At 38.3% G+C, this 23,232-nt stretch overlaps 3 protein-coding genes across 3 annotated transcripts; 1 reads left to right on the plus strand and 2 right to left on the minus strand.

Annotated features, from left to right (window-relative positions):
• Positions 1–3,088: 3,088 nt before the first annotated feature.
• Positions 3,089–4,601, minus strand: LOC146678421 (leukotriene B4 receptor 1). Its single transcript, XM_085410958.1, has one exon. It carries the CDS (start codon positions 4,591–4,593, stop codon positions 3,502–3,504), a length of 1,092 nt encoding a protein of 363 aa, XP_085267084.1. The 5' UTR covers positions 4,594–4,601; the 3' UTR covers positions 3,089–3,501.
• Positions 4,602–5,646: 1,045 nt separating this feature from the next.
• Positions 5,647–8,039, minus strand: LOC146678422 (leukotriene B4 receptor 1-like). Its single transcript, XM_085389990.1, has one exon. It carries the CDS (start codon positions 7,280–7,282, stop codon positions 6,266–6,268), a length of 1,017 nt encoding a protein of 338 aa, XP_085246116.1. The 5' UTR covers positions 7,283–8,039; the 3' UTR covers positions 5,647–6,265.
• A 1,914-nt stretch (positions 8,040–9,953) lies between these two features.
• On the plus strand, positions 9,954–22,453 carry LOC146678423 (E3 ubiquitin-protein ligase AMFR-like). Its single transcript, XM_085390090.1, has 14 exons — positions 9,954–10,135; positions 10,643–10,956; positions 11,040–11,132; positions 11,237–11,401; positions 13,543–13,695; positions 14,399–14,439; positions 15,028–15,160; positions 15,274–15,407; positions 15,493–15,603; positions 16,330–16,526; positions 16,609–16,712; positions 17,401–17,535; positions 17,686–17,870; positions 20,590–22,453. Exons 2-14 carry the CDS (start codon positions 10,702–10,704, stop codon positions 20,747–20,749), a joined length of 1,866 nt encoding a protein of 621 aa, XP_085246216.1. The 5' UTR covers positions 9,954–10,135; positions 10,643–10,701; the 3' UTR covers positions 20,750–22,453.
• The last annotated feature ends 779 nt before the right edge of the window (positions 22,454–23,232 follow it).

Here is a 23,232-nt window from a genome sequence, read left to right on the forward strand (position 1 = left end):
GGCTGGTTCGCAAAGGTGAGGGCGGGACGCTGAGGTGAGTGTTGTGATCTCATTGGCTTATTGGTGCTGTTAAATCCGGAAGTATGTGGAAGACAAAACGGGGCGACGCTCCATGAGGCTTATGCGTACGCTGTGCAGACCACGCCGGGCAACCTGCAGATGTCTCACGGTGATAGTGGAAAAGAAGAGAACAGAATCATACAGGCACATAAAGGTACATTAAAGAGAAACTGAACTGCGGGACAAACTCTGTGCATTTCCATTAAAATTAGTTTTGTGCTACCTGAATTTGCAAAAAATATAATCTAAAAACAACCCCTTTATGTGCCAGGTGTTGGGCCATTTGGATCACATCTTGTCCAGACATTTGCTTTAACCCATGTCAAACTTGATCTCAAACGTGACTAGGGTAAGAACAGTTAGTTAGGGACTTCTGCTCCAGCTGTAATTCAGTGGGCACGGTGACAGAAAATACTCCAGCATGTTTATTCTCTAAAAAGGTGTTCAGACACTACATGTTTATGCCAGTGTGGAACTTTGATGCAACGAAAGTGTTTCTGCGCACAAATTCACACTTATCATTTCACTGTTTGCTTCCTTGTCTTCAGATAATGTTATTTCACTTCCAGAATGAAAACCTGTAAACATGGAGATCACAAAAAAAAAAAAAAAAATCTATGTACAGAACAACATGCATTTGCCTCAGGCAAAAGAAAGATTTATTGCTTCTGTAGGCTTCTTAATTGTAATGTAGTTTTGGGTAAACGGTAGTAGTAAATGCAGGGATGAATAAAGGGCAAATGGAAAAATTAAGAACAAAACAAAAGGACACATCCTGGAACTTCTACCACAAGGAAGAACAGTGGAATTAGCAATGTACTTTACATTTCCAGCTTGTGATCCATATTCTTCCCTCTAAAATCCCACTGTATTGTTATACGCTGCATGTACCTGTCAATAGAAAGTATTTGTCGCCAGAAAATTAAGGTACTTCAAAATAGCAGTGAAGTTTTCACCAGTCTTTGGCCCAGTTCCCAGAAATCCAAGGTTTTGTTGCTACTGACACTCCCTGTTCTGCCTGCTATGGGCCAACAAACTGCATTGAATGCAAGGCTTTTTGCCTTTTCATGTCCATTCACTCAAAATAAATCTCCCCTATCTCAAGAGTAATTCCTTGTGTCTCCTTTCTCATGTTGAATCACTATTTCCAGCCAAACCAGTCCGATTACTTAAGGGACACTCTGGAAAACGCTGAAATCTGAGACATATAATGATATTTCAACACAACAGCAAAGAACATTTATCCTCATTACATCATACTGAGGGCATGCTTATGCATGTAGACTGACCCGGAGAGTAAAGTCACAAGCTAACTCCTTTCAGCAGGTTGTAACTGGTGAAAAAGTTGAGAAAGACAACATGTCACATTCACACTCCAAATATCCTCCTAAATAATGTGCTTTGGCATAACTTTTATCATAGGCTGTAAAGTGGATGAGCTTCCAGAAAGCCAGCGCTAAAACCTTTGACACTTCTGTGTACATTTTTTGGAAGAGATTGGCGGCTCTGATGTACCAGGTGGCAAGTCTTGTCCTGTAAGGTAAGTATGACTTAAAAGAATAGCAAAAAAAAACCCTGCTTGTTCATGCGGCTTTATTAGTATAAGCCAGGTTTTCTTGGAAAAACCTTCACACTACACAATATTATTATATAGCAGAGACTTAAAACCTAACTTAAATGTGGTAAGCATGCAGTAATATGCCTTATGAAAGGCAATGGGAACAGCAGGCACATACCACACTGTTGATGATGATATACAAGTTGCTTCCTCATTCTGTGAGAAAATGTCAAGCAAGTCAACTATGCTTACCAGTGTGAGCTCAGTTTTGTCACACCCTTTGAGCGTTGTAATTTTCCGCTGTCATATTCAAAATAATTCTGACTTACTCATGCCCAAACAATTAAGTGAAATGTGAATGCTCTCACATCAGATCTTGTTCATCTCATATTTAAACAGACAGGAAAATTATTAGACTGGAATGGCAGTTCTTCCAGCTGTGTGGCTTAAAACAATGAAATCACATCTATAATTGAAGGTTTTTGTGGTGCGTTTGTTCAATGACTTTGCCAAAATATGATGTTTTACAAGCTAAGTGACTTAATTCACAGAATTCACTGTATATGGCTGAGATTAAGACTTGTGGGGGCTAAATCATGAATAAACTCTGTAGATGTGTATTTCTAAAGTGGAGAAAGAATGGAAAAGCTTGGTTCCTGTTCCCACAACAGATTCATATCATGAACACTGTAACTGAGCACTCAACGTGCTTTTATACAACTTGCCTCATTCACCCAATCATACAAGCACCTCATTCCTTTGCTTTTGCCTATGTAAGTCCTCTATATCTAACATTCACACACGTATGGATGTATCAGAAAGCATCCATCTGGAGAGCAACTTGGGGTTAGTATCTTGCCCAATGATGTTTGGCATGCAAACAGGAGCAGACGGGGCTCAAACCACCAACCTTCTGATTAGCAGGTGACCTGCCCTACTTCTTGAACAACAGCCACCCCTTAAGTACAAATGTACAGAGCAACCACTGCCATCTTCTGGCCGATAAATTAATCAAAACTATTGCTGTGTAGCTGTGGGGACAGATAAACGTAAAATACTACAACTAACACGACTAATTTGTTAATATGTGCGCCTTTAAAAATGTCTGTGAATAACTGGACGTTGAACTCTGTCACTCCCAACATGTGCAAATGTGACAAACATCAGGGCACAATTCCGCTTTTTTGCTGCTTAGCAAAGGAAACATGCTAGTCTTCATTTGGCAATCTACTCATCGAGAGGAAGTTGAAAGCATGACTATTGTCTGAAGTAGACTATTAGGTCAATTTTAATCTGCCATGGCTGAAAAAAGAACACCTTTATAAAATATTATCAGATTAAAAGTTTATCAGAAATGTTACAGAATGAGGCAAAAAGGTTACAAATGTTCAAATCCTTATATTAAAGCAGCCAGACAGATCTCTGATGAAGTTCTCCTTGTGGTCATATAAATAAATAAATGAAAGATGCAATAACAGGAAATAACAACCACTGTGCTTTGTCTAATCATAATCCCACACTTACAGGCGGTTTGAACTTATTTATTAATTTTCTCTTTGATGGAATCAACAAAGTAATTGAAACAAACTGTATTTTACAAAACTGAGACATTATTTACATAAGGAATTTTTTATTGGTTATTTGGCCCATGTCATTATGGACATTTAGTACAAAACGTATAGCATTTCTATAAATATATTCACAATACAAACATGCAAAATTGGTAATTTATTAAGTTAGGCAAGTGTAGCACAGATATACTTGTTATTTTTTGTTGCAATTTCATACAAATAAACATCAGTGTTTCAACATTTATTTTATTCAGAAAAAGAATACTGAGTACACAGGAGTATCTACACAGACCAAACAGACATTGTTCAATTTCACTGCCCAGATGGATTGTTTTCACACATTGTCATCAACACACCTATTTGATCTTTTGACTCAGATAGCACATGAGAGGTGCTGGTCTGATTGCTGGGTCTCTTGGACACATAGGACACCTCCCTGTTGCCCTCACCTGGGGAGGTGCTCGAGATGTGGCGGAAGAGCTTCTGGATGCCCGTGTCACGGAGGGAGCTCCTGAAGGAGCGAGCTGCAAACATGTAGAGGATGGGGTTAACTGTGCTGCTGATAAAGGCCATGGCTCCAGTGACAAAAACCATAGTGGTCCTCACGTTTTCCAAATGTTCTGCTACATCCTTGTAGGAGTTTTCAGTTCCCAGGATGATCAGCGAGAGGATATTTCCTATGTGATGAGGTGTCCAGCAAATGCCAAATGCAACCACGACATTGGCGATCAGGATGGTGGACTTGCGTTTGGATTTGAGAGTCATCCGAGTAATCCGGCTGCAGAGGCAGCCATAGCAGACCACAAGGATGGAGAAGGGTATTATGTAGCCAACCAGTGTCTCTAACAAGACACACACCAGTTCCTGGGTCACCGAAGTATATTCACGGTACAGGCAGCTATCCTTACCAGAATCTTTGTCAACAATCTGAGTTGGGATGACAGGTATGCTGAACAAGAGTGCTGCAATCCACAGAACCAGCAGTACTTTATTTAGAGCTTGTTTCCTCTTCCAGTGAGCTGAAGCAAAGGGATATCGCACAGCCACAAAACGCTCCACGCTCATGAGGGTGATGAGGAAAACGCTGCTGTACATACACGTGTTGATCATGAACACCATGGCTTTGCAAGATACCACCCCAAATATCCAGGAGTGGGCCAGAGAGTAGATCCACAGAGGCAGGGTGATGAGGACAAGCAGGTCCGCAACAGCCAGGTGTAGAATAATCACCACTGTGTGAGAGCGCTTTTCAACATGTCTCAGGATGGTCCAGATCACCAGCAGGTTCCCAGGAGCTCCAGCCAGGAAGGACAAACCAAGGATCACACACGACACCACTGTCCCACCATCAAACTCTGAAGGGGCCATTTCCTCTTGAGAAGACAGCTGGTATGTGTTGTTCATGGTGCAAGTCGATGTGCTGACTGTGGTGTCTGCATGAAAAGAAAAACAGATTACTCTAAGTCATCACTTCCCCTTTAAAGCTGTGTGGAAAGCTCAGGAAAAGAGTTTCCTAACAGGGCTTTTTAAGCAGAGATGACTCATGCATGTGCCAGAAGTCCATAACTTCAGGTTGCAGTTTAGTTTAAAAAAAAAAAAATGTAGAAATGTGTTTATCAAATACTTTTAAACAAACTGATATGATATTAATTTGTAAATGGATGAATAATTAATAAATGATTGACTTTGCTGTATCAAGGGAACAACTCTGCACACAAAAATTACTTTAGCTTTTGAAACTTTGATAAACGTTTCTGTTTCACCACCCCCGTGGTTCTTAGATTTTTGTTCTGCTTTGTTGCTACATCATAGGCCAAAACAAAAGTTCACATTCAGAAACCGAAAAAAGTTCACACTCCACACCTTACTTTTTTTTTGTTAAAACCTCAACGATGAAAACAAGATTAAAATAGAAAATGACTCGATTAAAAGTCACACAAAGCAACAAAAAGCTCTTCTGCTGTGTATTTTCCCTGACTTTTGTTTTTTTTATGTTACTTTCACTTCATTTTTTTAAACCTAGCTGTCTTACCCACAGTTTGAGAACCACTGTCTTCGACTTAGAGAAACAATAGCACATACAAAAACTAGCAGATTATGAATAATTTCCAAAAACATTCTATCTTTGTCACTAAGGAATTGTAAAAGTAAAATTAAAATGGATTCTATGCTGTGTATTTTTGTTTATTGTTTCATTTGCAGGTCTTTACATGGCATGCAGCATCACTGGAAAAGGTATTACGTAATATTTAAACAACAGAGATATTCCTTAGCTTTCATTTCAGTGAACCAAGAAATATTCATCAGCTTGCTAGGAAAATATGATGAAGGATGATGGCACACGTGGAAATATAATTTACTTACAAACATGTTCAGACACTACACTTTTTCAAAAGACGATACATATGGTTGACAGGAATTAATGGCTTTGTTTCAGTATTTGGCAAGGCAAGGCAAGTTTATTTGTATAGCACAATTCAACAACAAGGTGATTCAAAGTGCTTTACAGAGACATTAGAAACAAAAACAAATAAAAAGCATGATTTAAAATTGATTAAAACAAGCAAACTAACTAACTAACTAATTAACAAACAAACAAACAAACAAAACAGTATATAAAATCAAAACAGATAAAATCAGAACAATAGATAAAATCAGTAGTTAAAATGTTAGTTTTGAAAGTTAGCTAGATAGTTTTGAAGTTATTTGGCAGAAATAGTGAAGAAATTGTGCATTACATTTAAGTTTGATAGAACGATACAGCAGTCACAGCAGTTAAAATGACATTTGGAGCAGTTTTCAGTAGCACTTTTTATTTTTTCAGGTAGGATAACAAACAGAACACCTTACACAATAATGGACAATATCAAATGTTTAAGAATAAAAAAAATACTTATCACAGACATTTCTCAAAACACAAGTTCAAAGTTATGTATTTTGACTGCATTACATGAATTAAAAAAAATATATACGTAAAAAACAATGGAGGAGTACAACACATGGCAATAATATGAGTACATTTTCATTTAATCCTTCGTGATTAATGTTAATTGACAAGTGTCACATTTTACCATCATCACAGTCTTTGACACACACAGTCAGATAGCAGCTCTTCTTGTGTACTTGCTGCCCTCTGGTCTGTCTGCTGTTGCACTGCCAGCTCCCTCACTTTGTTTGTGTTAGTGGCTATTTCCTTAAATAGCCTCACTAGTCGGGACTCTTCCAGACTCCCTTGTAAGTTCTTTGCAAAGAAGGCATATAACACAGGATTTACCGAACTACTGATGAAAACCAGGGCACCAACTATGAAGATGATAGGCTTTGATACACAGTCGTCGTCAGTGTCTGGCCAGCTTAAGATACAAATCAGATCAATAATGTTGATAACGTGGTAAGGCAACCAGCACACTGTGAAAGCAATCACTACAGAATGGATGAGAACCATGGATTTCTCTTTTGAATTGAAACTCATCTTCTTGATCTGTGCAGCTACTAGACAGTAGCAGATACTTAGAACAATGAAAGGAACTATAAAGACCAACAAGGTTTCTAGGCAAAGGATGATAATTGTGTTGGTGTCAGAGTTTAATTCCCTGGTGAAACATTGCACATTTCCATCAGTGTTTTCCAGATTCTGTGTTAAGGCAGGCACTCCTAGAAGGAAAGCAAGCAGCCACAAAAGTACAAGATATATTTTTATATTGCTTTTTGTCTTCCAGCGCATCATCAGAAATGGATGACAGATGGCAAGAAAGCGCTCCACGCTCATAACAGTGATCAAGAAGATGCTGCTGAACATGCACACAGTCACAGTGTACACTAAGGTCTTGCACAATACTGCTCCAAACACCCAAGTGTGAACTAGAGAGTAGATCCATAGAGGCAGGGTGATGAGAACCAGCAGGTCTGCAACAGCCAAGTGCAGAATGATCACCACAGTATGGGAGCGCTGCTTGACGTGTCTCAGGATGGTCCAGATCACCAGCACGTTCCCAGGAGCTCCAACCAGGAAGGACAAACCGAGGATCACACACGCCACTGCTGTGCTGCCATCAAACTCCTCTGAAAGAGACAACTCAACTGAATGGTTCATGCTGCAATTTGATGTGCTCGAAGTGATTTCGGCATCAAGAGCAAAATAAGTGCTGTAAAAGCAGGATTCATTTCCTCTTATAGTTAAATTGAACAGAAACTAAAATGTTTGCACAACCCTTTAAGGGATATGTGACAACATGTTGTACTTGTCATAATTTCCATAATTCTCTCCCTAACAGGAGGGACACCTTACAGGAAAGGGATATTATTGAGTACTTAAGAATCTTATCACACAGTCATCTACAACAACAAAAACCAGTTCTGTTTTCTTACCCCGTGGTTTTTTAGTTTTAAGTTTACTTTTAGAAAAGTGTCAGTTCCACCTTAACATAGGCGGCAGATTTATCATTTTGTTATGGCACTTCTTTTAAGTTAATGCTGGATGTGTGAACATCATTTTTATCTGACACACTTTAAGTGTAATTTCAAAGTGAGTTTCACAGAAAATCAACACTGATTGTTGCAGTTTGTTTGCTTTTTAGATTTTTGTTCAATCATTGGCTATAGCTAAAATATGGATGTCAAAGCAGATGTGAATAAATGAAATTCTTATCCTCTTTTAGATGATTATATATCTATTACACTTTTACACAAGCATTACAAGTCTGCCATGTGATAGACGATTATTAGAAAAAGAGTGGCCTAATGTGTAAAAAATGAGGTGAGACCATCAACTTTAACTTTAGTAAATCAGAAAAGATTTGTCAGCCTTCTAAGAAATGAGGACGAGTGATGAATACACATAAAGTGAACCATACAGCAATCTGGGATAAGAGTATGACAACTGATTATAGCTTCATCATAGCATCTGTTAGTGGGTGGGATATATTAGATTAACTAGATTACTTGATCCCCAATGCTGTGCCCTCATAAACTGTCTTTAAACTGCCTTTAAACTATGGAAATGTTACACATCTCTCTTTGTGTATGTATGTCTTCCGAAGGCAATAATTAAAACCTGTAGATACATAATTAGAAAAATATACCCGAAGATGTCACTTATTGCTAAATTTGTAATGACAAAAACTGAGCAAATTTGATAAATAAATTTTTATCAAACTGTAGTTAGTTTGGCAGAAATGTTAAACTCATGAACTGAAACTAATCACACGTGTGAGGTCAAATCATTTCTCGTAACAGGTTCACTGTAAACGGAAACAGGGTTTAAAGTCAGGCCATTACACAACTGAAAAGTTTTTTTTGACAGTCATAGTGAAGCTAATTCCTCAAGCGGATCATAATAACAGTGTTACAGCACCTGTACTGTGCTGTATTAGTTCTACAACTGATTAGGCAATAATATCATGTTAAACCTGTCTTTCCTTTTGGCCCATGCGGTATAAAACTGTGGTGGAGCTGACATATGTGGACTTGCGTGACTTGGGTGACATATGATAAATTGCCTTTTTAAATTCTGCTGTTGCAGGGACTTATTTGGTTACATAATCAATAATCAGTAACCCCACTTCTTTTATCAGATTTATTTGAGGAAACTTTAACTAGTTACACAATTTATGTAAAAGAACATGTATGGTAAATTTCTGAACGATGACATTATCTAAGCGTATTTATCTGTCTTAATATAATTCAGTGAAGAAACAGTGACCTCCAGTGGACTTTGGGCGGTAGTGTAAGTATCACCCAAAGTCAGAGGAACTAATTTCTTTTATCGTAACAAATACATTCAAACACTTTAGGTATAAATATTTCCCTTTAATTGTACAACTAAAAGAAATCTCTTTTTTTTTAAAATTATAAATACTTTTAACGAATTTACTTTATGCCAAATGAAATTCCTGAAAACGTTATCACCTTATATTACCTTCAAACAACAACAAAACAGATCTAAGCATATAGCTTCAGTGCCGCAATTTCAAGGAAAACTATACTAAATATAGTTTAATCTTTTTTCTTTGTGGACATTACCGATATTGCACAAAACACCTTGAAAAATGCAAGGTTAATGTGAGGTTAGTGTTTTGATATACACAACGCAGAAAACAAAGGTAAGATAAATGCTTAATTTATCTTCAATTTAGATTTTTTTTTATTGCAGCCACTAAAAACAAACAGATTAAATATGTAGAAAGGTATACAGTTAAGTATGTGAATAAAATATGATAAAACAAATGTCTTAATGCGGTAAGACGAATCTGAAGTCCAATAACTAACAATAAGCATACATTTAACTTTCAAATAACAACTAAAATATTTAAAAATTTCATACTAAATATATTTTTAAGAAAGAAAACAAAGAAGAAAAACAATAAAAAAAATTACAGGATATTAAGGGGATAAGTATAACATTGCAGTGCAATAAAGTGTCTTAGCGTGTGTACACACTAAAAGCAGTTTGAAAGTACAACAAAATGGTTTCAAATGTAAAAACAATTGTACTATAAACACTAGCCTAGAGGTGAAGTCGTTTCTATTTTTGTTGTTTGCACCAAAAATACACCCAATCCCAAGAAATAACTTCTATTCTTGCGTGTTCTGGAAACTCCCACAGCTTACACACTGATTTATTTTTCCAGAATATAATCAAAAGAATAAAGCAAAATATATAAAAACATTTTTCGTAATCACGGGGGAACGAGTTATTTGTTAAATTAAGCCGCTGAATGAAGATATTTATTTTGTAATGACCCTTTACTTTAAAGTTGTCGTGATGACGCTGTTACGCTGCGCAGACGGGAAGCCTTGCTTCAGCTTTCAGCCAGCTGTCTGCTCGGTGAAATAAACATGACGATGTTGTCAAGTATCGTGTTCCCAGTGCCACAGGACTAAAAGTTCAACACTGACTGCAACAGGGAAAGCCGGATATTGTGTCTATTTAAATCTGTGACAAACTGTAAGTGACCATTTAATACAAGTCTAGCGTTTGATGGTTGTTAACGGTGGCTAGCATTAGCTAACCACTAGGCTAAGTGTTAGGTAACATTAGCCAGATAAGTAACTAATGTTATGTGAGTGAACTCCCGTTTGTTCCGTAAAGGTGTTGCTCGTTGATGATGATAAGCCATTTTTACTTACTTTGACTAATTTAATTAATATTCCACTTAAATAAACACGGTAGTAATTATTGCTAAAAGGAAGTTAGCACTGCTTGGCGGCTGAGTGTGGGTTAGCCAAAAAGCCAAAATGTTTAGTAAACGTATATTATTTTTTTTGGGGGGGGGGGGAGAGACTAACTTTTTAAAAATTAAAAAGATACATTTGCACTTTGTGTCCAAGTTGTTAAAGCACAAAATTCGTGCGTTGCCGAAATGGCTGCTATCGCCTCCTGTCTTTGCTCTATTTGCGTAATATTTACTCTTTGTCCCGTAAAGTTGGCCTAACGTCCCTACTGCCTTCACAGGTTGTTGGACTGACACCATTTTAACAAGCTGAGAAGTTGACTCGTAGCTTGCGATTGCAATGCCTCTGCTGTTTTTGGAGAGGTTTCCTTGGCCCAGCCTGCAGACCTACACAGCACTGAGTGTGGCTTTGCTTGCTGGTAGCATCTTCAGTGCCTACACCACAGTAACTGACCCGGGATTTGGGGCCTTGGAAACGGATGAGGCACAGCCTCCCTCCGAGGTGGAGCGTGAACTTCTAAAGAATGATATTAGTAACACAGAACTGGCAACAACTGTCCTGTGGTATCTTGTCACAGACAGTCTCTTTGTGTGGGTGAGTATTTTAGTGCAATGTGTGAAGTGATTATGAAGTTCATACAAAAACTAATGGTGACCTTATTATCTGCACACCTACAGGTGTTAGTGAACACATTCTGCTGCTCTTTGATGTTAATTGCTAAAATGATTCAGTATGTGGTGTTCGGCCCACTCAGAGTCAGTGAGAAGCAGGTAAGTCTGTGTTGTTACAGCTGTTTTTACTTCTTTCAAACAGGAAGCAAATGGTCACTCATCTCATTTCATGTCTCCTCTTTTGTTTTTTTATGGTTCATCAGCACCTGAAAGATAAATTCTGGAACTTCATTTTCTACAAGTTCATCTTCATTTTTGGTGTACTGAACGTCCAGACAGTGGAGGAGGTGGTCATGTGGTGTCTGTGGTTCTCTGCACTCGTTTTTCTCCACTTAATGGTTCAGCTCTGCAAGGATCGCTTTGAATATGTAAGTATATAAAAGTATATTTAAATAAATAAATAAAATCAAATCTAAGCATCACTTTAGACAAATATGACTAGACTCACGTTGCATTTATTGTCTGTGGTTCTTTCTGTTTTATGGCATTTGACTCCTTGAGCCAAGCTGTTTCCAAAGTTTTCTGTTTGTTTTTTCAATGGAGTATAACTAAACCTTCTGTAACCTAGTGGGGATCGGGGATTTTGGGCACTTGAGGAGACTTAAACCAGTGTAAAAGAAAAGGGGGCCCTGGATCATTAAAAATGCAAGTTTCCTCTTTACATGGGGTGCAGCATAATAATAGTATTATCTTAATTGTGGTGTTCCTTTTTTCATATTTGTTGGAAGCCAGACTTGAGAACAGCTAGATTTATGAGAATCAAGGGCTGAGAAAGTCAGTGATTATCTGATCACAGTTAGAGTAAACTACATTAGCTAACAATGTTGTAGTTGTGTAGATTTCATAGATTTCATTTCAGTGGCTTATCGGAGAGTAGTGCATCACTCAGAGTAATTATGGGTGATATACCTTACTTGTTCTTTACCAGATATCGGCACAGCTCTTTGAACTCTTGCTTGTTACAAAAGGAGTCACATGTTACTTAAGAAATATCAGTTAGAAACAGTATATCAATGTCCTTACCATATTACCCTCCTATTTGGATCATAGGAAATGGTCAGTGTGGCGTTAGGCAAGCTCATGGATCATGAGCTTAATTGCAAAAGTGTATATATACAGGAGATTTTTTTGTTTCTGTGCTTTAAAGGAACACAGTTTTTTGTCGTCTACCCTCATTTTGTTTTGTGTGTGGTGTTTTTTTTTTAAATTTTATTAAAAGATTTAGATTTTCTATATTAGATATTAATTCTGCACTTGAACATGGGTACTGGTGCCAGTCTATTTTGTAATTCAGTATGTATGTAATAAATAGAAATCTGCCACAGCAAAGCTTGGCAAATCTAATTCTCTTCCTGCCTAACTGTTTCTGAATATTAAACACTAAGCCATTTATCCACCTGAGCAATACTTCTGTACACTTTCTATAAATGCTTATTTAAAAAGTGTGCTTTCCCTCAGTAGACACAGTGTAACTGTACTCTTTTCAGCTTGGGATCTATTAATAGCTTTTTATACTGGGAGGTTGACTGTGACTACTGTTTCAGTTACTACGCTAACATCTCTCTATCAGACTGTGTTCTGTATGGTGGGGAAAACAAAATGTCACATTTAAATACCTTATAAGTGCTGACATTTAAAACAAGGTTTAAGTTGTTTTGAATGTCAGTTAGACATTCAAAGTTAGACGTAATGTAATGCTGGCTGCCTTAGTATACTAGAAGGTTATTTCAACCTGCCATATTGTAAACATTTCGTTTTGATGTGATTGTGTTCCTCTTGCTGTTTTTGTTTCCGTCTTTCAACTTTAACTGTAAATTTAGTTGGAGGTAGTCCATTATTTGCCCAGCTGTTTCCCGTTTCTGTCTTCCTGTCACTGTGGTTTCTTGCTTTGGGGTGAAGATAAGAAATGCAGGTTGTAGTGCTGAAGGTTTAGCTTGGAAACCTTGTGGTCTTTGTGATACCGAGCAGCTGGTTTTTATATTTTTCACCTTAGTTATAATCTATAATAATGTGCAAATCTTTTGTTATTTACACTTTGCTAGAAGTTTAGTTGTGCTAATGCTTAGATATTTAGTGGTTGTGTGAGAGGCGTTTTTATTGATAGAAAAGGGTTGTGTAATATTTAGAAGAGTACATGCAGGATTTTCTCTCAGTATGTCGCAGTAAAAATTGAGTGTCTTACTGAGCCTCTTAAAACTCTTGTCTGTAGCCAGTGGTGAAAAACATGAACTCTCTTTCAACAGCATGTTTCATGAGCATCTAAGTGAAATGTTCCACTGTTTGACAAATCATTGTTATACTTCCTTTGTCTACTCATATCCACTAAATTAATTTATAGCTGGGTCTTTTTGGTAACAAAGTTTCACAAAATGTATTGCGGTGGGATTCAAAGGCCATCCTGAGGAAATGATCTTTAACCTGCATAAACACTGAAAAGAAATCTTAGGACATAAGAAGAAAAAATTAAGAAGCACAGCATACTCATTTACCTTTGTTTCCCCCCCCACAGCTGTCTTTCTCCCCATCCACACCTATGAACAGCCATGTGCGTGTGCTCTGTCTGCTGGTCTCCCTGCTTCTGGACTGTTGTGGCCTGGCTGTGGTCTGCGGCCTCCTGGGAGCTTCTCATGGCATGCACACGCTCTCCTTCATGGCAGCAGAGGTGAGAACTTGGAGCCAAGCTGTGGGAAAGTTTTGGCCACACTTTGCACATATGATTATGGATTTATTTTTTTATTTTTTTTAATGTCATTTAAGCTTTTGTTTAGGTGCAGGTATTTATTTATACACATTTGCTAACTACACTTCTCAGCATGCATTTGCTTTGTATTCTTGTTCAACCCAGGATTGGTTGAGAATAATTGCAGCAGTTAAAGTGAAAAATACCTTAATTTTCATGTAATTACTTAGTGAAATAGGTGCTCATGCTTTGTAGATGATATCCCTCCAGAGGACAAAATTGTTTTTACATTTTTCAGTATCAATGCAGTTCTTTGATGAACTTAGAAACCAATTAAAATGTGACTCTGATTCACCACCACAGAATTATAAGAGTACTTTTTCATTTGTGGGTTCCTTCTTGCTGGTGTTGTGCATTCTGGCTCATGTATATGTTTCCTGAAGAAGCAGAAGCATAATCAGTGTTTTCAATTTGCAGCTGCACTTTTGTGAATGGGAAAAAAAATAATCTTATTTGCTGTAAAAGCTGTCAACAATGTTGAGTAAATAAGAGTTTGTCTGTGAGTGAACAAAACCACCGAGTTTAGTGTAAATGAGAGTTTAAACTATCTCTTTTAGACTGTAATGTCTGTGTAGAAAGCAGAGCATAACAGTTGCATCATTTTCACATTTACTTTTTTCCTCAGTGTCTGCTGGTGACTGTGCGCACTGGACATGTCATCATGCGGTAAGTCTCTGTGCAGCCTCATAGACACACTGCAGCATGGATGACAGCCTGTGCAAATTTGGAATCTGGGATAATCTTAGCACATAAAACTGTTTGTTTTCCTCTGGTTCCATTGGCTCTATTATGAAAGGCTTCTTTGTCTTTGAGAGGGTTCCTAATATTGAACTACCACCAACTCTGATGGGCCAAGGTCCTGGATCAGTACTGGATACAGTACTGACTCCCTTGGCTGGTAACAGCTGTCTGTTGCAGTACAGTTGTTTGGTGCATGGAAAAATAATGTTTATGGTGACTTCCCTTTAAAGATGTTTCTTTATACCTTTGCAAGTTTTGTTTTTGAGCTTTTGATTACTTTCACTCACTTAACTAAATACATCTTATGATGAAATCAGAACCGTATCATAACTCTTCTTTCTTTGTTACTCAAAACAGTTCTGTCTCAACCTTGAATTTCAGTCTTTTTGGCATTATTGTACCACATACAGTATATTGTTGCACATTTAATTTATTGCAGTATTTTGCCTCCACCGATCTTCTAAAAGTCACCAGCATTTCATGAACTGAAAGAGCTGTGTCTTACTCTTCCAGATACTCAATTCATCTCTGGGATTTGAACCATCCAGGGACTTGGGAGAGTAAGGGGACATATGTCTACTACACAGACTTCATAATGGAGCTGGCCATGCTGTTTCTTGACCTAATGCACCATATCCATATGCTGGTAAGATGCAGTATGACTGAGTGTATGGCTGTCATGTTTTGAACACTTCCTGTCCCAGTGTGACTTTCTGATCCACTAATCTTTCACCTTTGTGTGCACATTTCACTTATTAGCTTTTCGGGAATATCTGGCTGTCCATGGCAAGCTTGGTTATCTTCATGCAGCTGCGATATCTCTTCCATGAGGTGCAGCGCCGTGTCCGCCGACATAAGAACTACCTGCGTGTCATCAATAACATGGAGACAAGGTGTGTGTGTGCGCGTGTGTGCTTTCAGTCTTTTGCTAATCATTACTTGTTTACTTAATAGTTGCATATACTATAAACTCTGCAGATTTGCTGTTGCTACTGCAGAGGAGCTGGCAGCCAATGATGATGATTGTGCCATCTGCTGGGATGCCATGCTTACAGCACGCAAACTGCCCTGCGGTCATCTCTTCCACAAGTAAATAATTTTACTTTTACTGCTTATAGTTGGGATTATCTGCCTTTGCTTTGAGGTGCTATACCCTAGAAATAGTACTTGTCAGTATGTGGCCTATACTGACACAGTTGAGTGGAAATTCCACTTGAGAGATTTCAGGCTTAAGTTGCTTTACTTTCTAATGTCTGGAAAATTATTAGGGATATTGTTATGGTTTTGGATTTAAAAAACAATAAAAAAAACAACAACTATGCTATGGCTCAGGCAAACGTCTACAGAATATACTTTTTATACTTACTGAAAGGGGCATTTTTGGAGTTGTGTTATTTTATCAAACATGAAGTTATGCAATGCTTTTTGTTGTCCAGCACATGAAGTAAAATTGAATTTGTCCTGAGAAAACATTTGTGTTATGTACCTAAATAACAATGCTAAAAGAGCCAAGGAGAATATCGGCATCCTGGATTTAGCAGGATTTAAAGGCTGAAGCTTCCGTTAGGGTAGTTCCCAAAATCCTTAAAAGATTTACATAGAGAAGTGTAAACTAGACTGCACAGCAGTTCTTAGCTTTTGTAGTAGAGTTTGCTTGTTTGAATGTTTATTGCTGTGAGCTCTGATATACATTCTGAGCTTCAGTAAGATGCCCTGCATAGAGCCTAGCTGTAGAAAATTTGTCCTGACCCCTAAGATACATGTCAAGTTTTCAGACTGGCGACTTACTTAGGGTATGTATATGTGTTTCTTCAGCTCTTGTTTGCGCTCATGGCTTGAGCAGGACACGTCGTGTCCCACATGTCGGAAATCCCTTAATATTAATGGGGATGGGGGCCAAGCAAGAAGCCCGCAGCAGGGTGGGGGTTTGGAGGACAACATTGGCCCAGTTGGAGCCCCCCCAGATGCCAGACCACATATCAACCAACACAATCACTTCTTCCACTTTGATGGTAAGGGTGCTGGATACGTGACCTAAAACTGATGGGCTCTGTGTCACAGCTAAAATTAAAAATCCATGCATTTGTCTTACAGGATCTCGTATCGCCAGCTGGCTGCCCAGTTTCTCAGTAGAAGTAATGCATACTACTAACATCTTGGGCATTGCTCAAGCAAATAACTCCCAGCTTATGGCTATGGTGAGTTCGAGTTTACTGAAATCTGTTGTCTTTAAGAGAAAGGATACACAGACTGCAAGTTGAGGCTAATATTTAAACTTGTAAGATCTTTTTAGACGGCTGATGATCTTAAAACTTTTGTTACATTCTCCTAAAAAGTCCAGGGGATGTGGGCAAAGTAACAAAAGGTTTCCGGGTTGAAAAAAGGAGACGGGAAAGCAGCATTGTTAAATTAAAGGTTTCATTAATGTTTCTATTAGTAATTAAACTAACAGAGAGGGACAGATGCTGAAATAGTCTTTTAAAGAAGGAAAACAACAAAACCCAGGAGTTGATCACCAAACTGAGAAGTTAAAAAAGAAAAAGGATCTCCGGCACGAGAGCTCACCTTTCTCTCACCTCATCGTACTCTTAATGCTGTTTAGAGTCAGCTGTACAAAAAGGGTGGCACCTAAGGCAGGAGAGATGCCAGGACACACCCACACGAGGTCAATTTCACACGAGGCCCTGCTAGGGCTATAACAACTTTATTTACATAAAATCCCTGCTGCCGCCTTATTATTGCAGCCTTCACTCCATGTCTTAGTCAGTGTCTATGACTTCAAATATTGCTTGGGCTTAAAAACAACTAAATTTAATGTAACATATACTGTAACTTATACCAGTGTTCCCCATCTCACTCTGCTTTTTATGTACTTGTGCTCATCAGGCCCATCAGATTCAAGAGATGTTTCCTCAGGTGCCCTCCTACCTGGTACTACAAGACTTACAGTTGACCCGCTCTGTGGAAGTTACTACTGACAACATCCTGGAGGGACGTATCCAGGTGCCTTTCCCTACGCAGGTCAGTCATCTTGGGGTTAAATGTTAAGTGCAGTTTTTATTTATCATTGGATTTCTGCAGACATGCCTTGCTCTTAGTTTTCCTTGTTAGTTTGTTTTGTGTGTTTCTTAAAATTAATAACTCAAAATTATGTTTGTCGTCCTCTCTTAGGCCATAGAGCGAGCCCCTTTACAGGTTAATCCTGCACCAGATGAGCAGCCTGGGCCCAGTGGAGCAGCTGAGCAGGGTGAATCTGACAACTTGGAGGTTAGAGGAGGCCGCTTCTCTAAGTCTGCAGAGGAGAGGCAGAAGATGTTAAAGCAGAGGAAAGAAGAGATGCTTCAGCAAGCACGCAGGTTGTTCCTCTACAAATTTGAGTTTTCCACATTTTATATTCAAAATGTTTTTGTGTATGTGGTTGACTATATTTAGTCTTTAACTCAAGTTCTTATAATTTAATTAACTGTGTTCCAGGTTAGGCAGTCAAACTGTTCATCTTTACACTTGTATGTAACACATTCAAGCTGTCACACATGTTTAAACAGACTGCTCATGTTTCTTCCCTCACATGCAAAACACTTGTTTTACATTTTGATCAGTTTTCTCCACCCTTTATTAGAACAGCCTCTCAATCTCGCTTCTGAATGGGTATAAAGGATCTCTTCTGCAGTATCAAGTGTATAACCGATTATTTCAGAGCTTATCTATACTGCTGTCTATGTCATTTTACTTCTGTGCCTGTTTAATACTGGGTTTTGAGATGAGTTTATATCACTCTTTCAACCAAGATGGAATAAATTGGATGTTAAAATGTCACTTTCTAAGTCTAAATTTAGAAAAATTTAAGTTTCCCTTCCTACAGCTTGGCTGCTTTGCCATTGTGGTGACAGTCAGTTCATTCAACTGCTTCCCCAGATAGGCTCTTAAACCACTGTTTTGTGCTGCAGCTGTCGATTGTTTGCTGGCCGTCTAATCACAGGTGTATTTTTATGGTGTCTTTAATAGGGCTGCCACAAACGATTATTTTGATATGTCTGTGAAGGTTCTCAGTCATCCAGGTCATCGTAGTCAAAGGAGCTTGCAAAGAAAAGCGTCTGGACTTCTTTAAGTTACTTGAAGACGTTTCACCTCTCATCCGAGAAGTCAAATGGTGGAGAGTCCCGATAAGGTGGCGCCAGGTTTCACAATGAGCTCACCCGAAACTCTGGCTGATTGGGACCCACACCCAGTTTCACACCTTGGCTCAGACGATTAGAGGATCATCAGGGGGTCCTTTTGTCCCTCTGTGGGGGGTCACTCCCACTAGGTTTATATCTGGGACTCTCCACCATTTGACCTTAGAACTGAAGAAGCTTCTCGGATGAGAGGTGAAACGTCTTCAAGTAACTTAAAGAAGTCCAGACGCTTTTCTTTGCAAGCTCCTTTGATGATTATTTTGATAGTTGACTAGTCACCGATTATTTTTGCGATTAGTCGACTAATCAGATCATGCATCCGTTGGACGTAAAGCGTACAGCTTATTGCACCAGCATGCATCTGCTCTTATATAACTATCATTAGCTTACAGCTTTAAGTGTCTAAGGTATGTGCTAACTAAAAATAAAGACAAGATGATAGTTTATTAAATTTTAATGAAATTTGCAGATTGTTTCGGTGGAGTTTAATAAACTCAGCCTTCTGCTCCTTGCTATCTAAAATATAACAGGACACCAGAGTATATTCAAGAGCATCTCACACTTCACACATCAGTTGTCTGCTTGACGTTTATTCAGCTGTGTAAAAACTATAACTTTAATCTCAGCCAAACCCATTTACTCAGGAACAAATAAAATGCTGAAAAAAGCCAAACAATAACATTTTTAAGTTATCTAAGTGACTTGTATATCATGTTTAACCTGAGTAGCAAAAGAAGGCGGTGGGTTTGAAAACAATTTGCTGGGAGTCCGGTGTTCTCACCGGCTCTAGTGAGCCTTGAACCCCGGCTAGCAATCGAGCTAGTGGGTAACAGACGTCTCCGAAAACATCAGCGCGCTTTTGAAAATATGTGGTGTCTTGATAAACCAAGCAGATATTTGAAATTTACACAGCTACATTCTCGCCTGAAAATATGTTAAACGTTTATTTTGTGACGCAGAAAGAATAATAAGAGTAATATTAAAACTAACTAGCTGCTGCCATTGTTGGAAACTGAGTAGGACTGCGCTATGAATTCTGGGATAGGTTGGGCCACGAAGTATACATCAGACCCATCCTTCAAATCTGGGGAAATGAAGGGCGCGTTTATCGGCCGCATTTGTCAGTCTTCAAATTTGGACAGTCTTCGTCGTGTCACTGTAACGTAATTGGCCTACAAATGCGGGCACAGGAGGATGCGGTTCCTGAATTTGGACACGGCTACGATATCGGAGACTGCTTCTTCTTCTTCGAAGTTTAACGGCAGCTGGCATCCTTGTACATGCAGTGCTGCCATCTTCTGTTTCAGTCCGTTATTACACTCTTAAATCCTACTACTTATTCCTTCGTCTTTTGGGATCCTACAAAGCTTCAAACGACGCGTCGACTATAAAATTAGTCGTCGACGTAATCGTGACTAGTCGACTAATCCTGGCAGCCCTAGTCTTTAATCTCCTCTGTTTTAGTTGACTTAGTGTAGCAGGTGTGGTGCTAGTTCTTATGGAAATGGAGCTTTAGCTCACTGTTGCACACTGTCATCCTACAAAGCAGACCAAGGGCTACAATTGCAAGCTGCAGTCCAAGTCAAGTTGTGGGGCAATAAAATCACTGAAAACACTATATCCAGATAAACAGAATTGACTTTCTGGCACTGGAAATGTAGTATTGACTTATTTCTGTGTTTTTAAAAAAACAAACCCAAAACCCCCTAAGAACTCATATATTTGCAGTTGTGGACCTTACCATTTGTGGTAAATTATTATTATTTTTTTAAAAGTATCTAATTCTAGGAGAAACACTGTGATAACTAATAGTAAGGATTACTGGTTCTGTTTCCTCCCCGTTCTTTTGGGTTTTCAGTTCTTGTTGTTGTATCCTTACATTGTTTCTGCATCCCTGTAGGAAATATCTGAACAAAAATTCGGAGGATCAGGATGAAGATTTGCCTGGACTGGAGGAGGAGGAGGATGGCCCAGAATTGGACTCAACTGTGCTGAGACGTAGAACCATGGCGGCAGCTGCAGAGAGACGTCTACAAAACCTACAGGACCCTGCGCCCTGATTCTGGCTTCAGCAGAAGGGTGTAGTACATTGTTACCCTAAGAGGCACTGACAAGAGCTATTTCAACTTTCCCCCATTTGGTGTAGTCAGTGGTCATCACCTATAAAACAAAACACACAAAAAAATTAAACCATTGCAGACATGGCCGTGGAGCGGTTTTGAGGCTGCCTAAAAGGGTGAGACTATTGTAAATAGCCTCTGTATCACTGAATTCAGCCTAGTATTTGGAATATGATCTATATATTGATTGGTGCAAGGTTGCAATTGCCCTCTATACATGTGCCACACAATGCAACCACCAGCTTCAATAGACAGTCAGCAGCTGTCATGATTCAGACTGGCTGTCAAAAAACGAGCATGCTTTGCGTTCAGAAGACTATTACAAGAAGATGTTTATGAGAAGGGTTTGAAGGTGTCATTGGTAGATAAAGCTGTTATATGGGCCTTGGTTTTCCTTTCACATATTAAGCCCATGGCAGAAAATTCTGTATTCTGGATGGAGGAACTCATCTGATGTGTCTGTGTGTTATTTTGAGTTTCAACTGTGAATTAAGTGTAGGCAAAATAACACATTCTTATTTCTTACATAGGCGCAAGAGAATGTCACTTTAGTATTGTTCAGCCTTTCTGTCAAATATGAATGTTTCTATCAGAAAAAAATGCTGCAAACAAAGTTGTTTATTTTTTTCTTCTTTTCACCCGCATGGGTTGTTTTCTATTTAGTGTGTAATATCACCTGTTTGCATTTTGTTATTTAACAAGATGGGGAAATGGGCCTGTAAATTTTTTTTTTTTTTTTTTTTTCCCCAAAACCGGTCCCTTTGCGATGCATATGCAGAAAATAGGGATGTATTACATTATGATCAATGAGTGTTACATGTGGTGTCTTTCCTACAGGAACCTCTGCGCGGTAAAAATATCTTATTCTGTTGATTAATGGGTGTGTCGGTCATCTTTATCTGTTGAGAAAGGCAAAAATTGTCAAGTCTGCAACAGATGGAGTTTCTGTGGTGCATTTTAACTTGCTTGTTTTGCCACCAATTCAAGAGGCTTCGTCAGTTTTATCGGTGAACCCTTTCTTCTTTTGCTAGAAATAGTGTTGCCTCTTGCATATGTAGCAAAACCAATGAAGTTCTTAGCAAATAACTGGTTTTCTCCTTGTTTAAATATTCTGCGACCTGAATGACTGAGAATCTTCATGAATAAACTTTTCGGGTTTTTTATTTGATTGGCCTTTTGTCTATTTACATTGAATACTAGTTAAGAAATTACACTAGTGGGGGAACATAATCACCTGCTGGTTTTAATTTTTTTTTTTTTGGAAAATGTACAGCTGTGCAAACTGAACGTAGCCGTAGAGGCTTTTTGGGTATTGGTATATTTCACTGAATCTAGCTGGTTGATGCATATCGACAGATATAATGATGAAGTGTGTTTGAATTCTATCATTACAATGAAAAAAGGCAGTTTGGGGTGAGATATGCATGCATCTATAAAAGTGATTATGTTTTCTTCAACTTTATCCCAAAGAACAGCCCACAAACTTCCACTAAAACTGAAGTGTTGTTATCTTTGTGTGCTCATTTTATTGCTCAGACTTTTTGTTTTGAGTGTTGTAATAAGATACAGCATAGGATTTTAGTTTAAAGATTTTAATTATTCAACATGTTTAAATAAATTAAAAAAAAAAGCAAAAAAAAAAAACCAACCTAAAACTGGACAGTTTGGTTTTCATTCAGTTACTTAGCAACTTTTAAAATCCATGATATATTTTCCTATGCATGGATTACCTTTCATAATCATTAACTATGGAATCAGAATTTAAATATTTTCTTTTGGACTGAGCTTTCTGGTATTTTTGTGCCTAAATCAAGATGGTTCAGTTATGGATAATTTCTGTAAATCTAGTTTTTGTAAAATATGTTAATATAAAAGACTCAATAAACAGCTTCTACAGCTTTTTAACAAATGATGGTTTGTATCCTTTGTTTACTGGGTTTTCTTTTTCTTCTGTTTATTGAGACAACGTGGATTTCTGGCTTTACTTTGCAGATGTAAACCTCCAGTCCTAATAGTGCAGCCTAACCTTTCAATTCCCAAGTTCAACAAGTGAGGTTGAGATTGTTAAATAGAGAAAGGTTTTCTTTAATTGGTCTGTTTTGCTATCAGTGGAAGTGGTACAGTGGTTGTAAAAAGTGGATGGAATAATGACTACCTCCAGAATGATCAGCTTCACCTGAAATCAACAGCAAGATGGTTGAAACTTGGATAACAATGACAAGCACACATCAAAACTGGTTTTGGAACAGATAAAGCAGGCTAGCACCAACTTTCTGGAATGGCCTTCCCAAAGCACTGACCTCAATCCTACTGAAAACTTGTAGACCACACTTAAAAGCCAGGTCTGTGCCAGGTGATCAACCCATTTAAATAAACATTTTTTTCCAATTCTGCCGGAAAGAATGGTCAGATATCTATAATGA

The sequence above is a fragment of the Rhamphochromis longiceps genome, linkage group LG1 (genome assembly GCF_057381845.1).
Source record: "Rhamphochromis longiceps isolate RC_006_pf linkage group LG1, R_longiceps_female_GT1.1, whole genome shotgun sequence".
Classification (NCBI taxonomy): domain Eukaryota; kingdom Metazoa; phylum Chordata; class Actinopteri; order Cichliformes; family Cichlidae; genus Rhamphochromis; species Rhamphochromis longiceps.